Source organism: Coregonus clupeaformis, chromosome 1 (assembly GCF_020615455.1).
Source record: "Coregonus clupeaformis isolate EN_2021a chromosome 1, ASM2061545v1, whole genome shotgun sequence".
In the NCBI taxonomy this organism is placed as follows: Eukaryota; Metazoa; Chordata; class Actinopteri; order Salmoniformes; family Salmonidae; genus Coregonus; species Coregonus clupeaformis.
This window is the reverse complement of record NC_059192.1, coordinates 7,352,954-7,369,793: the sequence shown is the minus strand read 5'-3', so window position 1 is coordinate 7,369,793 and position 16,840 is coordinate 7,352,954. Positions and strand designations below refer to the sequence as shown.

The 16,840-nt window shown below is 42.6% G+C and overlaps 1 protein-coding gene across 1 annotated transcript in view; it reads left to right on the top strand.

Annotated features, from left to right (window-relative positions):
• mcu (mitochondrial calcium uniporter) overlaps positions 1–15,878 on the top strand; it is a 132,140-nt gene extending 116,262 nt beyond the window's left edge. Inside the window, exons 5-9 of the mRNA XM_041891606.2 lie at positions 11,025–11,129; positions 14,178–14,338; positions 14,730–14,933; positions 15,345–15,461; positions 15,706–15,878. Of these exons, the coding sequence (XP_041747540.1) occupies positions 11,025–11,129; positions 14,178–14,338; positions 14,730–14,933; positions 15,345–15,461; positions 15,706–15,789 (671 nt within the window). The 3' untranslated portion in view covers positions 15,790–15,878. The remainder of the gene's footprint in view (positions 1–11,024; positions 11,130–14,177; positions 14,339–14,729; positions 14,934–15,344; positions 15,462–15,705) is intronic.
• The last annotated feature ends 962 nt before the right edge of the window (positions 15,879–16,840 follow it).

Below are 16,840 nucleotides of genomic sequence, written 5' to 3'. Positions count from 1 at the left end.
ACTGGTTGTTGTGGACACTAGTTAACCACTCTGTACTATCAGTATTAATCCTGGTTGTTGTGGACACTAGTTAACCACTCTGTTCTATCAGTATTAATCCTGGTTGTTGTAGACACTAGTTAACCACTCTGTTCTATCAGTATTAATCCTGGTTGTTGTGGACACTAGTTAACCACTCTGTACTACCAGTATTAATCCTGGTTGTTGTGGACACTAGTTAACCACTCTGTACTATCAGTATTAATCCTGGTTGTTGTGGACACTAGTTAACCACTCTGTTCTATCAGTATTAATCCTGGTTGTTGTGGACACTAGTTAACCACTCTGTTCTATCAGTATTAATCCTGGTTGTTGTAGACACTAGTTAACCACTCTGTACTATCAGTATTAATCCTGGTTGTTGTAGACACTAGTTAACCACTCTGTTATATCAGTATTCATCCTGGTTGTTGTGGACACTAGTTAACCACTCTGTACTATCAGTATTAATCCTGGTTGTTGTGGACACTAGTTAACCACTCTGTTCTATCAGTATTAATCCTGGTTGTTGTGGACACTAGTTAACCACTCTGTTCTATCAGTATTAATCCTGGTTGTTGTGGACACTAGTTAACCACTCTGTTCTATCAGTATTAATCCTGGTTGTTGTGGACACTAGTTAACCACTCTGTTCTATCAGTATTAATCCTGGTTGTTGTGGACACTAGTTAACCACTCTGTTCTGTCAGTATTAATCCTGGTTGTTGTGGACACTAGTTAACCACTCTGTACTATCAGTATTAATCCTGGTTGTTGTGGACACTAGTTAACCACTCTGTACTATCAGTATTAATCCTGGTTGTTGTGGACACTAGTTAACCACTCTGTACTATCAGTATTAATCCTGGTTGTTGTGGACACTAGTTAACCACTCTGTACTATCAGTATTAATCCTGGTTGTTGTAGACACTAGTTAACCACTCTGTTCTATCAGTATTAATCATGTTAATTGTAGACACTAGTTAACCACTCTGTTATATCAGTATTAATCCTGGATGTTGTGGACACTAGTTAACCACTCTGTTCTATCAGTATTAATCCTGTTAATTGTAGACACTAGTTAACCACTCTGTTATATCAGTATTAATCCTGGTTGTTGTGGACACTAGTTAACCACTCTGTTCTATCAGTATTAATCCTGGTTGTTGTGGACACTAGTTAACCACTCTGTACTATCAGTATTAATCCTGGTTGTTGTAGACACTAGTTAACCACTCTGTACTATCAGTATTAATCCTGTTAATTGTAGACACTAGTTAACCACTCTGTTCTATCAGTATTAATCCTGGTTGTTGTAGACACTAGTTAACCACTCTGTTCTATCAGTATTAATCCTGGTTGTTGTAGAAACTAGTTAACCACTCTGTACTATCAGTATTAATCCTGGTTGTTGTGGACACTAGTTAACCACTCTGTACTATCAGTATTCATCCTGGTTGTTGTGGACACTAGTTAACCACTCTGTTCTATCAGTATTAATCCTGGTTGTTGTGGACACTAGTTAACCACTCTGTACTATCAGTATTACTCCTGGTTGTTGTGGACACTAGTTAACCACTCTGTTCTATCAGTATTAATCCTGGTTGTTGTGGACACTAGTTAACCACTCTGTACTATCAGTATTAATCCTGTTAATTGTAGACACTAGTTAACCACTCTGTTCTATCAGTATTAATCCTGGTTGTTGTAGACACTAGTTAACCACTCTGTTCTATCAGTATTAATCCTGGTTGTTGTAGAAACTAGTTAACCACTCTGTACTATCAGTATTAATACTGGTTGTTGTGGACACTAGTTAACCACTCTGTACTATCAGTATTCATCCTGGTTGTTGTGGACACTAGTTAACCACTCTGTTCTATCAGTATTAATCCTGGTTGTTGTGGACACTAGTTAACCACTCTGTTCTATCAGTATTAATCCTGGTTGTTGTGGACACTAGTTAACCACTCTGTTCTATCAGTATTAATCCTGGTTGTTGTGGACACTAGTTAACCACTCTGTACTATCAGTATTAATCCTGGTTGTTGTGGACACTAGTTAACCACTCTGTTCTATCAGTATTAATCCTGGTTGTTGTGGACACTAGTTAACCACTCTGTTCTATCAATATTCATCCTGGTTGTTGTGGACACTAGTTAACCACTCTGTTCTATCAGTATTAATCCTGGTTGTTGTGGACACTAGTTAACCACTCTGTTCTATCAGTATTAATCCTGGTTGTTGTGGACACTAGTTAACCACTCTGTTCTATCAGTATTAATCCTGGTTGTTGTGGACACTAGTTAACCACTCTGTTATATCAGTATTAATCCTGGTTGTTGTGGACACTAGTTAACCACTCTGTTCTATCAGTATTAATCCTGGTTGTTGTGGACACTAGTTAACCACTCTGTTATATCAGTATTACTCCTGGTTGTTGTGGACACTAGTTAACCACTCTGTTCTATCAGTATTAATCCTGGTTGTTGTGGACACTAGTTAACCACTCTGTTATATCAGTATTAATCCTGGTTGTTGTAGACACTAGTTAACCACTCTGTTCTATCAGTATTAATCCTGGTTGTTGTGGACACTAGTTAACCACTCTGTACTATCAGTATTCATCCTGGTTGTTGTGGACACTAGTTAACCACTCTGTTATATCAGTATTCATCCTGGTTGTTGTGGACACTAGTTAACCACTCTGTTCTATCAGTATTAATCCTGGTTGTTGTGGACACTAGTTAACCACTCTGTACTATCAGTATTAATCCTGGTTGTTGTGGACACTAGTTAACCACTCTGTTATATCAGTATTAATCCTGGTTGTTGTGGACACCTAGTTAACCACTATGTTCTATCAGTATTAATCCTGGTTGTTGTGGACACTAGTTAACCACTCTGTTCTATCAGTATTAATCCTGGTTGTTGTGGACACTAGTTAACCACTCTGTTCTATCAGTATTAATCCTGGTTGTTGTGTACACTAGTTAACCACTCTGTTCTATCAGTATTAATCCTGGTTGTTGTGGACACTAGTTAACCACTCTGTACTATCAGTATTAATCCTGGTTGTTGTGGACACTAGTTAACCACTCTGTACTATGAGTATTAATCCTGGTTGTTGTGTACACTCGTTAACCACTCTGTTATATCAGTATTAATCCTGGTTGTTGTAGACACTAGTTAACCACTCTGTTACATCACTATTAATCCTGGTTGTTGTGGACACTAGTTAACCACTCTGTACTATCAGTATTAATCCTGGTTGTTGTGGACACTAGTTAACCACTCTGTACTATGAGTATTAATCCTGGTTGTTGTGTACACTAGTTAACCACTCTGTTATATCAGTATTAATCCTGGTTGTTGTAGACACTAGTTAACCACTCTGTTACATCAGTATTAATCCTGGTTGTTGTGGACACTAGTTAACCACTCTGTACTATCAGTATTAATCCCTGGTTGTTGTGGACACTAGTTAACCACTCTGTTATATCAGTATTAATCCTGGTTGTTGTAGACACTAGTTAACCACTCTGTTACATCAGTATTAATCCTGGTTGTTGTGGACACTAGTTAACCACTCTGTTCTATCAGTATTAATCCTGGTTGTTGTGGACACTAGTTAACCACTCTGTTCTATCAGTATTAATCCTGTTAATTGTAGACACTAGTTAACCACTCTGTACTATCAGTATTAATCCTGGTTGTTGTAGACACTAGTTAACCACTCTGTACTATCAGTATTAATCCTGGTTGTTGTGGACACTAGTTAACCACTCTGTTCTATCAGTATTAATCCTGTTAATATTAGACACTAGTTAACCACTCTGTACTATCAGTATTAATCCTGGTTGTTGTAGACACTAGTTAACCACTCTGTACTATCAGTATTAATCCTGTTTATTGTAGACACTAGTTAACCACTCTGTACTATCAGTATTAATCCTGGTTGTTGTAGACACTAGTTAACCACTCTGTACTATCAGTATTAATCCTGTTAATTGTAGACACTAGTTAACCACTCTGTTCTATCAGTATTAATCCTGGTTGTTGTAGACACTAGTTAACCACTCTGTTCTATCAGTATTAATCCTGGTTGTTGTGGACACTAGTTAACCACTCTGTTCTATCAGTATTAATCCTGGTTGTTGTGGACACTAGTTAACCACTCTGTACTATCAGTATTAATCCTGGTTGTTGTAGACACTAGTTAACCACTCTGTACTATCAGTATTAATCCTGTTAATTGTAGACACTAGTTAACCACTCTGTTCTATCAGTATTAATCCTGGTTGTTGTAGACACTAGTTAACCACTCTGTTCTATCAGTATTAATCCTGGTTGTTGTAGAAACTAGTTAACCACTCTGTACTATCAGTATTAATCCTGGTTGTTGTGGACACTAGTTAACCACTCTGTACTATCAGTATTCATCCTGGTTGTTGTGGACACTAGTTAACCACTCTGTTCTATCAGTATTAATCCTGGTTGTTGTGGACACTAGTTAACCACTCTGTACTATCAGTATTACTCCCTGGTTGTTGTGGACACTAGTTAACCACTCTGTTCTATCAGTATTAATCCTGGTTGTTGTGGACACTAGTTAACCACTCTGTACTATCAGTATTAATCCTGTTAATTGTAGACACTAGTTAACCACTCTGTTCTATCAGTATTAATCCTGGTTGTTGTAGACACTAGTTAACCACTCTGTTCTATCAGTATTAATCCTGGTTGTTGTAGAAACTAGTTAACCACTCTGTACTATCAGTATTAATACTGGTTGTTGTGGACACTAGTTAACCACTCTGTACTATCAGTATTCATCCTGGTTGTTGTGGACACTAGTTAACCACTCTGTTCTATCAGTATTAATCCTGGTTGTTGTGGACACTAGTTAACCACTCTGTTCTATCAGTATTAATCCTGGTTGTTGTGGACACTAGTTAACCACTCTGTTCTATCAGTATTAATCCTGGTTGTTGTGGACACTAGTTAACCACTCTGTACTATCAGTATTAATCCTGGTTGTTGTGGACACTAGTTAACCACTCTGTTCTATCAGTATTAATCCTGGTTGTTGTGGACACTAGTTAACCACTCTGTTCTATCAATATTCATCCTGGTTGTTGTGGACACTAGTTAACCACTCTGTTCTATCAGTATTAATCCTGGTTGTTGTGGACACTAGTTAACCACTCTGTTCTATCAGTATTAATCCTGGTTGTTGTGGACACTAGTTAACCACTCTGTTCTATCAGTATTAATCCTGGTTGTTGTGGACACTAGTTAACCACTCTGTTATATCAGTATTAATCCTTGTTGTTGTGGACACTAGTTAACCACTCTGTTATATCAGTATTAATCCTGGTTGTTGTGGACACTAGTTAACCACTCTGTTATATCAGTATTACTCCTGGTTGTTGTGGACACTAGTTAACCACTCTGTTCTATCAGTATTAATCCTGGTTGTTGTGGACACTAGTTAACCACTCTGTTATATCAGTATTAATCCTGGTTGTTGTAGACACTAGTTAACCACTCTGTTCTATCAGTATTAATCCTGGTTGTTGTGGACACTAGTTAACCACTCTGTACTATCAGTATTCATCCTGGTTGTTGTGGACACTAGTTAACCACTCTGTTATATCAGTATTCATCCTGGTTGTTGTGGACACTAGTTAACCACTCTGTTCTATCAGTATTAATCCTGGTTGTTGTGGACACTAGTTAACCACTCTGTACTATCAGTATTAATCCTGGTTGTTGTGGACACTAGTTAACCACTCTGTTATATCAGTATTAATCCTGGTTGTTGTGGACACTAGTTAACCACTATGTTCTATCAGTATTAATCCTGGTTGTTGTGGACACTAGTTAACCACTCTGTTCTATCAGTATTAATCCTGGTTGTTGTGGACACTAGTTAACCACTCTGTTCTATCAGTATTAATCCTGGTTGTTGTGTACACTAGTTAACCACTCTGTTCTATCAGTATTAATCCTGGTTGTTGTGGACACTAGTTAACCACTCTGTACTATCAGTATTAATCCTGGTTGTTGTGGACACTAGTTAACCACTCTGTACTATGAGTATTAATCCTGGTTGTTGTGTACACTAGTTAACCACTCTGTTATATCAGTATTAATCCTGGTTGTTGTAGACACTAGTTAACCACTCTGTTACATCACTATTAATCCTGGTTGTTGTGGACACTAGTTAACCACTCTGTACTATCAGTATTAATCCTGGTTGTTGTGGACACTAGTTAACCACTCTGTACTATGAGTATTAATCCTGGTTGTTGTGTACACTAGTTAACCACTCTGTTATATCAGTATTAATCCTGGTTGTTGTAGACACTAGTTAACCACTCTGTTACATCAGTATTAATCCTGGTTGTTGTGGACACTAGTTAACCACTCTGTACTATCAGTATTAATCCTGGTTGTTGTGGACACTAGTTAACCACTCTGTTATATCAGTATTAATCCTGGTTGTTGTAGACACTAGTTAACCACTCTGTTACATCAGTATTAATCCTGGTTGTTGTGGACACTAGTTAACCACTCTGTTCTATCAGTATTAATCCTGGTTGTTGTGGACACTAGTTAACCACTCTGTTCTATCAGTATTAATCCTGTTAATTGTAGACACTAGTTAACCACTCTGTACTATCAGTATTAATCCTGGTTGTTGTAGACACTAGTTAACCACTCTGTACTATCAGTATTAATCCTGGTTGTTGTGGACACTAGTTAACCACTCTGTTCTATCAGTATTAATCCTGTTAATATTAGACACTAGTTAACCACTCTGTACTATCAGTATTAATCCTGGTTGTTGTAGACACTAGTTAACCACTCTGTACTATCAGTATTAATCCTGTTTATTGTAGACACTAGTTAACCACTCTGTACTATCAGTATTAATCCTGGTTGTTGTAGACACTAGTTAACCACTCTGTACTATCAGTATTAATCCTGTTTATTGTAGACACTAGTTAACCACTCTGTTCTATCAGTATTAATCCTGGTTGTTGTAGACACTAGTTAACCACTCTGTTCTATCAGTATTAATCCTGGTTGTTGTAGACACTAGTTACCTACTCTGTACTATCAGTATTAATCATGGTTGTTGTGGACACTAGTTAACCACTCTGTACTATCAGTATTACTCCTGGTTGTTGTGGACACTAGTTAACCACTCTGTACTATCAGTATTAATCCTGGTTGTTGTGGACACTAGTTAACCACTCTGTTCTATCAGTATTAATCCTGTTAATTGTAGACACTAGTTAACCACTCTGTACTATCAGTATTGATCCTGGTTGTTGTGGACACTAGTTAACCACTCTGTACTATCAGTATTAATCCTGTTAATTGTAGACACTAGTTATCCACTCTGTTCTATCAGTATTAATCCTGTTAATTGTAGACACTAGTTAACCACTCTGTTATATCAGTATTAATCCTGGTTGTTGTGGACACTAGTTAACCACTCTGTTCTATCAGTATTAATCCTGGTTGTTGTGGACACTAGTTAACCACTCTGTTCTATCAGTAGTAATCCTGGTTGTTGTAGAAACTAGTTAACCACTCTGTACTATCAGTATTAATCCTGGTTGTTGTGGACACTAGTTAACCACTTTGTACTATCAGTATTCATCCTGGTTGTTGTGGACACTAGTTAACCACTCTGTTCTATCAGTATTAATCCTGGTTGTTGTGGACACTAGTTAACCACTCTGTTCTATCAGTATTAATCCTGGTTGTTGTAGACACTAGTTAACCACTCTGTTATATCAGTATTAATCCTGGTTGTTGTGGACACTAGTTAACCACTCTGTTATATCAGTATTAATCCTGGTTGTTGTGGACACTAGTTAACCACTCTGTTATATCAGTATTAATCCTGGTTGTTGTGGACACTAGTTAACCACTCTGTTCTATCAGTATTAATCCTGGTTGTTGTGGACACTAGTTAACCACTCTGTACTATCAGTATTAATCCTGGTTGTTGTAGACACTAGTTAACCACTCTGTACTATCAGTATTAATCCTGTTAATTGTAGACACTAGTTAACCACTCTGTACTATCAGTATTAATCCTGGTTGTTGTGGACACTAGTTAACCACTCTGTTCTATCAGTATTAATCCTGGTTGTTGTGGACACTAGTTAACCACTCTGTACTATCAGTATTAATCCTGGTTGTTGTGGACACTAGTTAACCACTCTGTTATATCAGTATTAATCCTGGTTGTTGTGGACACTAGTTAACCACTCTGTACTATCAGTATGAATCCTGTTAATTGTAGACACTAGTTAACCACTCTGTTCTATCAGTATTAATCCTGGTTGTTGTGGACACTAGTTAACCACTCTGTTCTATCAGTATTAATCCTGGTTGTTGTAGAAACTAGTTAACCACTCTGTACTATCAGTATTAATCCTGGTTGTTGTGGACACTAGTTACCGACTCTGTACTATCAGTATTAATCCTGGTTGTTGTGGACACTAGTTAACCACTCTGTACTATCAGTATTAATCCTGGTTGTTGTCGACACTAGTTAACCACTCTGTACTATCAGTATTAATCCTGGTTGTTGTGGACACTAGTTAACCACTCTGTACTATCAGTATTCATCCTGGTTGTTGTGGACACTAGTTAACCACTCTGTACTATCAGTATTAATCCTGTTAATTGTAGACACTAGTTAACCACTCTGTTCTATCAGTATTAATCCTGGTTGTTGTAGACACTAGTTACCCACTCTGTACTATCAGTATTACTCCTGGTTGTTGTGGACACTAGTTAACCACTCTGTTCTATCAGTATTAATCCTGGTTGTTGTGGACACTAGTTAACCACTCTGTTATATCAGTATTAATCCTGGTTGTTGTGGACACTAGTTAACCACTCTGTACTATCAGTATTAATCCTGGTTGTTGTAGACACTAGTTAACCACTCTGTTCTATCAGTATTAATCCTGGTTGTTGTGGACACTAGTTAACCACTCTGTACTATCAGTATTAATCCTGGATGTTGTAGACACTAGTTAACCACTCTGTACTATCATTATTAATCCTGGTTGTTGTGGACACTAGTTAACCACTCTGTACTATCAGTATTAATCCTGGTTGTTGTGGACACTAGTTAACCACTCTGTTCTATCAGTATTAATCCTGGTTGTTGTGGACACTAGTTAACCACTCTGTTCTATCAGTATTCATCCTGGTTGTTGTGGACACTAGTTAACCACTCTGTACTATCAGTATTAATCCTGGTTGTTGTGGACACTAGTTAACCACTCTGTACTATCAGTATTAATCCTGGTTGTTGTGGACACTAGTTAACCACTCTGTACTATCAGTATTAATCCTGGTTGTTGTGGACACTAGTTAACCACTCTGTACTATCAGTATTAATCCTGGTTGTTGTGGACACTAGTTAACCACTCTGTTCTGTCAATATTCAGGCATAATGCCACAATACCTTTTTAGTCCACTGCTCATTGTTATTTAAATGCTTTCCAAATGCCTCCCTGTTCCCTATTTAGTGGTCTGGAGTAGTGCACTCTGTAGGGAACAGGGTGCCATTTGGGACAAAGCCTGTCTCCTCTACTGATTGTGCTCATTATCCTCTATCAAGTGGTGCAGATGTCTTCACTCTGAGTCTATGGTATCAGAACTACGTCCCAATTGGCACTATATTCCCTAATTAGTGCACTACTACCGATAGGGATCTGATCAAAAGTAGTGCGCTATCAAGGGAATAGGAAGCCATTTGGGACTCAACCATGATCTCCATTAAAACGACTCAGGGCTAGTCTCAGAGCCTATTCTGCATATATAGTATGTGTCCCAACTGGTACCTTATCCCCCCTTATAGTGCACTACTTTTGACCAGAGCCCTATGGGCCCTGGTTGGGCCCTGGTTAAAAGTTGTGCACTACGTAGGGAATAGGGTGCCAGTCGGGAGGCAACCGGAGAAATAGGCATAATGTTACTGACATGAAATGATGAGGATGTGAAGTGTGTTTCAAGTAGCAGAATGTTTCGGTGCATGGTCTCATGACTGATATCTCTTTGTTTCTATCTCTCTCTCTCTCTCTTTGTCTCCTTCCCTATCTCTCCCTCCATCTCTCCATCCCTCCATTCTCCCTCTCTCTCCCCTCTCTCCCTCCTCCCTCTCAACTCCCCCTCCTCTCCCTCCCTCCTCTCCCCCTCCTCTCCCTCCCTCCCCTCTCCCCCTCCCCTCTCTCCCTCCCCTCCTCCTCCCCCTTCCTCCCTCTCCCCTCTCCCCTCCTCCCTCTCCCCTCTCTCTCTCCCTCCACCCTCCATTCCTCCATTCTCCCTCCCCCTCTCCCTCCACCCCTCCATTCCGCCATTCTCCCTCCCCCTCTCTCCCTCCCTCCCCCTCTCTCCCTCTCTCCCCTCTCTCCCTCCCTCCCCCTCTCTCCCTCCCTCCCCTCTCTCCCTCCCTCCCCTCTCTCTCTCTCCCCCCTCTCCCTCCCTCCTCTCCCCCTCTCTCCCATCCCTCCCCTCTCTCCCTCCCCTCTCTCCCTCCCTCTCTCCCTCCCTCCCCTCTCCCCTCTCTCTCCCTCCCTCCCTCTCTCTCTCTCTCCCCCTCTCCCTTCCTCCTCTCCCATCCCCCCTCCCTCTCTCCCTCCCCTCTCTCCCTCCCTCTCTCCCTCCCTCCCTCTCCCCTCTCTCTCTCCCTCCACCCCTCCATTCTCCCTCCCCCTCTCTCCCTCCCCCTCTCTCTCTCTCTCTCCCTCTCTCTCCCTCTCTCTCTCCCCCTCTCTCCCTCCCTCCTCCCCTCCCCCCTCTCTCCCTCCCTCCTCCCTCTCCCCTCCCCCCATCTCTTCCTTCTCTCCTCTCCCCTCTCTCCTCTCCCCCTCTCTCTCCCTCTCCCCCTCTCCCCTCCTCCCTCTCCCTCCCCTCTTCTCCCTCCTCCCACCCTCCCACCCTCTCCCTCTCCCTCCCTCCAGATGGGGCAAGGGTAGCCTCTTCTACAGGGATAGACATCCTGCTGTTGGACGATTTCAACCTGGTCATCAACGACGTTACGCACCTGGTGAGGCCGCCACGAAGAGGTGAGGATGACCTGGGGTCGGGTCAGGAGATGGAAAACACATTTATTTAGTTCTTCACACTTTTAAGAAGTGAAAGTAGGCATTGGTGTGTGTGTCTCTGTCTGTTTTTCATAGACTTAGATAAACAATGTCTGCCTTCCCCTTGTTTTTGTTGATACCATAGAGATGTTTAGCCGTCGCAGCGTTGTGTCTGTCCCATTGTGGCGTCTGTGAGAGCACAGGTAGTACCATTGAGGCCATCTCCATTTTGAAGTAGTCCATGTTCTTCTTCTACTACTGGTATGAGTTGGTAAACAAACTGAAAGGGTGTGAACTCAACAAGATATCCCCGTCTGACTTCATCTCCCAACCTCCTTGTATAAACCTGACATTCTTTGACAAATGTGTTAAAATTAGGCACACAGAAACAACGCCACGGTTAAGTTTGGGCATTCATTCCGACTGGTTAAGTTAAGGGTTAAGGTTTGGGGTAGGGTTCAAACTGAAAACAACGCCACGGTTAAGTTGGGCATTAATTCCGACTGGTTAAGTTAAGGGTTAAGGTTTGGGGTAGGGTTCAAACTGAAAACAACGCCACGGTTAAGTTGGGCATTAATTCCGACTGGTTAAGTTAAGGGTTAAGGTTTGGGGTAGGGTTCAAACTGAAAACAACGCCACGGTTAAGTTTGGGCATTAATTCCGACTGGTTAAGTTAAGGGTTAAGGTTTGGGGTAGGGTTCAAACTGAAAACAACGCCACGGTTAAGTTGGGCATTAATTCCGACTGGTTAAGTTAAGGGTTAAGGTTTGGGGTAGGGTTCAAACTGAAAACAACGCCACGGTTAAGTTTGGGCATTCATTCCGACTGGTTAAGTTAAGGGTTAAGGTTTGGGGTAGGGTTCAAACTGAAAACAACGCCACGGTTAAGTTGGGCATTCATTCCGACTGGTTAAGTTAAGGGTTAAGGTTTGGGGTAGGGTTCAAACTGAAAACAACGCCACGGTTAAGTTGGGCATTCATTCCGACTGGTTAAGTTAAGGGTTAAGGTTTGGGGTAGGGTTCAAACTGAAAACAACGCCACGGTTAAGTTGGGCATTCATTCCGACTGGTTAAGTTAAGGGTTAAGGTTTGGGGTAGGGTTCAAACTGAAAACAACGCCACGGTTAAGTTGGGCATTCATTCCGACTGGTTAAGTTAAGGGTTAAGGTTTGAGGTAGGGTTCAAACTGAAAACAACGCCACGGTTAAGTTGGGCATTAATTCCGACTGGTTAAGTTAAGGGTTAAGGTTTGGGGTAGGGTTCAAACTGAAAACAACGCCACGGTTAAGTTTGGGCATTAATTCCAACTGGTTAAGTTAAGGGTTAAGGTTTGGGGTAGGGTTCAAACTGAAAACAACGCCACGGTTAAGTTTGGGCATTCATTCCGACTGGTTAAGTTAAGGGTTAAGGTTTGGGGTAGGGTTCAAACTGAAAACAACGCCACGGTTAAGTTTGGGCATTAATTCCGACTGGTTAAGTTAAGGGTTAAGGTTTGGGGTAGGGTTCAAACTGAAAACAACGCCACGGTTAAGTTTGGGCATTAATTCCGACTGGTTAAGTTGAGGGTTAAGGTTTGGGGTAGGGTTCAAACCGAAAACAACGCCATGGTTAAGTTTGGGCATTAATTCTGACTGGTTAAGTTAAGGGTTAAGGTTTGGGGTAGGGTTCAAACTGAAAACAACGCCACGGTTAAGTTTGGGCATTAATTCCGACTGGTTAAGTTAAGGGTTAAGGTTTGGGGTAGGGTTCAAACTGAAAACAACGCCACGGTTAAGTTTGGGCATTCATTCCGACTGGTTAAGTTAAGGGTTAAGGTTTGGGGTAGGGTTCAAACTGAAAACAACGCCACGGTTAAGTTGGGGATTAATTCCGACTGGTTAAGTTAAGGGTTAAGGTTTGGGGTAGGGTTCAAACTGAAAACAACGCCACGGTTAAGTTTGGGCATTAATTCCGACTGGTTAAGTTGAGGGTTAAGGTTTGGGGTAGGGTTCAAACCGAAAACAACGCCACGGTTAAGTTTGGGCATTAATTCTGACTGGTTAAGTTAAGGGTTAAGGTTTGGGGTAGGGTTCAAACTGAAAACAACGCCACGGTTAAGTTGGGCATTCATTCCGACTGGTTAAGTTAAGGGTTAAGGTTTGGGGTAGGGTTCAAACTGAAAATAACGCCACGGTTAAGTTTGGGCATTAATTCCGACTGGTTAAGTTAAGGGTTAAGGTTTGGGGTAGGGTTCAAACTGAAAACAACGCCACGGTTAAGTTTGGGCATTAATTTCGACTGGTTAAGTTAAGGGTTAAGGTTTGGGGTAGGGTTCAAACTGAAAACAACGCCACGGTTAAGTTTGGGCGTGCTAAATAGTTGTAGACAGATGGCAGAGGGGTCTAAGCTGTGAGGTCCCGGTCCGAACGGCGCAGGTTCAATCTCAGTGCTCTCGGTACTTGTTTGTATTTTTTTTTTTTTGCTTTGCCTCTAGTGGCCAGTTTTGACGGTGTCTCCCAATGTCCTGGGGACCTGCACAAACGTTGAATTTCACCTTGGATCTGGAGTGATTCCTCTGGCATACTGCCCCCTGGAGTGTGTTGTTTGAACAGGTATAAAGTCAAGGTTGGTGATTTACTGCCACCTGCGGTTATGGGAATGTTTACTCATAAGTATAATTAATTGGCTGATCCCTCCTGATGACCTGGATGGACTTATGATATCCTTTCTTAACACATAGGAAGTCCCACCCAGTTGACTAATTAAAAATGGTGAAAGTCCTCAATGGAGCTGCCCATGTTAAAACAGGCTTTTGGCCACTACAGTCCTCTATCATTCTCTATGATGTCTGTCTACGTGTTTGTCTCTGTAGATCTGCTAGCCCATGAGGAGGCAGAGCCTGTCTGTCTGTCTGTCTGTCTGTCTGTCTGTCTGTCTGTCTGTCTGTGTCTCCTAACCCTCTGTGTGTCTCTGTTGATCTGCTGGCCCATGATGAGGCAGAGCGTGTCTGTCTGTCTGTCTGTGTCTCCTAACCCTCTGTGTGTCTCTGTAGATCTGCTGGCCCATGATGAGGCAGAGCGTCTGAACGACGTTAAGTTCCTGGTTCAGCAGCTCTACACCACCCTGCGTATAGAAGAACACCAGCTGAGCAAAGAGAAGGAACTGGTCGTCAGACTGGAGGACCTCAACTCACAGCTACGCCCACTGGAGAAGGTACACAGAAAGGGATTTATTGGAATTAAATACATTTGTAAATATCACTTTTTTCTGTCTTCTGATGGGCTTTAGTTGCTGTGTTTAGGATTCCATTCACTGCACGGTTAATGTTTAGCATTGGTGGATAGAAAAGGGTCAATACAAGTGTATTCACTCCCATTGGGAGTGTTCATTCACAAATCAATGGATGGTAGTGATATATAATAATATATGCATTTTAGCAGATTATTTTGCGTGGATAAATGTTTTATGTATAGGTGGCCCCGGGAATCAAACCCACTGCCCCTGTGTTGTAAGCACCATGCTCTAACAACCGAGCTACGGCGGACCACTGGTGTAAGTGCCCTTATTGACTGATGCCTGTCTCTGATTGGCTGTCCGTCCCAAGGTGAGGGAGGAGCTGAGTCGTAAGGCGGAGCGTCGTACCACCTGGGTGCTGTGGGGGGGCGTGGCCTACATGGCAACCCAGTTTGGGATCCTGGCACGCCTCACCTGGTGGGAGTACTCCTGGGACATCATGGAGCCTGTCACCTACTTCATTACCTACGCTACCGCCATGGCCATGTACTCGTACTACGTACTCACACGCCAGGTAACACACCCTCTGTAGCAAAATTTTGTTTTGTTTTACCCCATATGTAACTCTGTTTGTTTTTATCGCACTGCTATGCTTTATCTTGGCCAGGTTGCAGTTGTAAATGAGAACTTGTTCTCAACTGGTTTACCTGGTTAAATAAAGGTGAAATAAAATAAATAAATAAAATAAAAAATCCAAGTAGATAGGCTGTTACAGGGCCAGACTGTGTTGAGTCTAAGCAATAGTCTCTGTGTGTGTATATATAGTAGCGTTTTTTTTGAACAGGTTCATTCATGTTTGTGTCCTCTTTCCCTGTAGGGGAATGTATACAGTATTATTCCCTAGGAGTAGTTGTAGCATTCTGGAGTAGGTCTGTTTGTGTGTTGTGTTATTGTGATAGAATGTCCCCCTCCCCGCGTCCTGTAGGAGTACATCTACCCTGACGCCAGGGACCGACAGTACCTGCTGTTCTTCCACAAGGGGGTGAAGAGACAACGCTTTGACATCCACAAGTACAACGAGCTGAAGGACTCTATCGCTGAGGTAGGCACTATGCAGGCAGGAACAGATGTGGGCTGGGATGCTAGCACGCACGCACGCACACACGCACACACACACACACACAGGCATGCACACATTAACACGTGTACACAAAATGTACTTTATGGTTTCATCATCTGGATTGAAACGTTGAACAAATGTAGAAGGAATTCACAGATTCCTCATTATTCTCTCTCTCTCTCTCTCATTCTGTTTCTTTCTCTCTCTCTCCCCCTCCTCTCCCCAGGTGGAGTTAGATCTCAAGCGTCTGAGGGACCCCCTCCAGCTCCAACTCCCTGTCCAGCAACTCACCGCCGCCAGCAAAGATTGATGGGAAGAGATATATCCTCCTCTGCCTCCTTCATCCTCCTCTCTCCCCCTCTCCCTCCTCCTCTCTCCCCCTCTCCCTCCTCCTCTCTCCCCCTCTCTCTCCCCCTCTCCCTCCTCCTCTCTCCCCCTCTGCCTCCTTCATCCCTCCCTCCCTCCTCCTCTCTCCTCCTCTCCCTCCTCCTCTCTCCCCCTCTCCCTCCTCCTCTCTCTCCCCCTCCTCCTCTCTCCCCCTCCTCCTCTCTCCTCCTCTCTCTCCTCCTCCTCTCTCCTCCTCTCTCTCCCTCTCCCTCCTCCGCTCTCTCTCCCTCCTCCTCTCCCTCCTCCGCTCTCCTCCTCTCCCTCCGTCCACCTTTACTGCTCTTTCTGTTGAACTCCCTCTCCATCTTTGACAAACCCTTCCCTTTAGCGACCGACCGTGGGAGTTTTTCTTTTGACATTTTCTCCTTTTTTAATTTCTCTGACTGAAAACTCAGATTATAAAGTAAAACCATCAGTAGAGGAGTTTTTGAAAGAACAGAAACTGAATCCAATGTGTGTCTGAGGGTGGAGATTCTAATGATAATGAAACTGGGTGCTATGGAAATGCCACAGGACTTCAGAACAGAAGGACAGCCTGCAGGAAGCTCTAGGGGACGTACAGGAAGTGACACGCTGCAGTGTGAGGAGCTACATCTGAGGCGGAGGGGACGGAGGCAGACAAATGGACACATCTATGAGTGTGTGTGTGGTGATATCCGGGGACACCAACGGTTGCTATATCTATGGGCTAGCTAGGCCCACAGTGCAGCATGGTTTGGCTGTGAAGCTGGATCATTCAAACACACACACCACTCCTGTGGGGCCTCGGGACGTCACGTTTACAAAGATTCATCCTCTAGTTGAGAACCTCTTGCTCCACCCTCTTAACCTCAGCCCTCTCACCTCTGCATGCACAGATGACATGGCTGTGATTGGATAAGGGTTCCTGTGACCTCCAGGTGTCCGTGAACTTTGACCTTGGCCGACCCCCTCCCCTCTTGTCTCGTCTGATTGGCTGTGGCCAACCCTGCCCC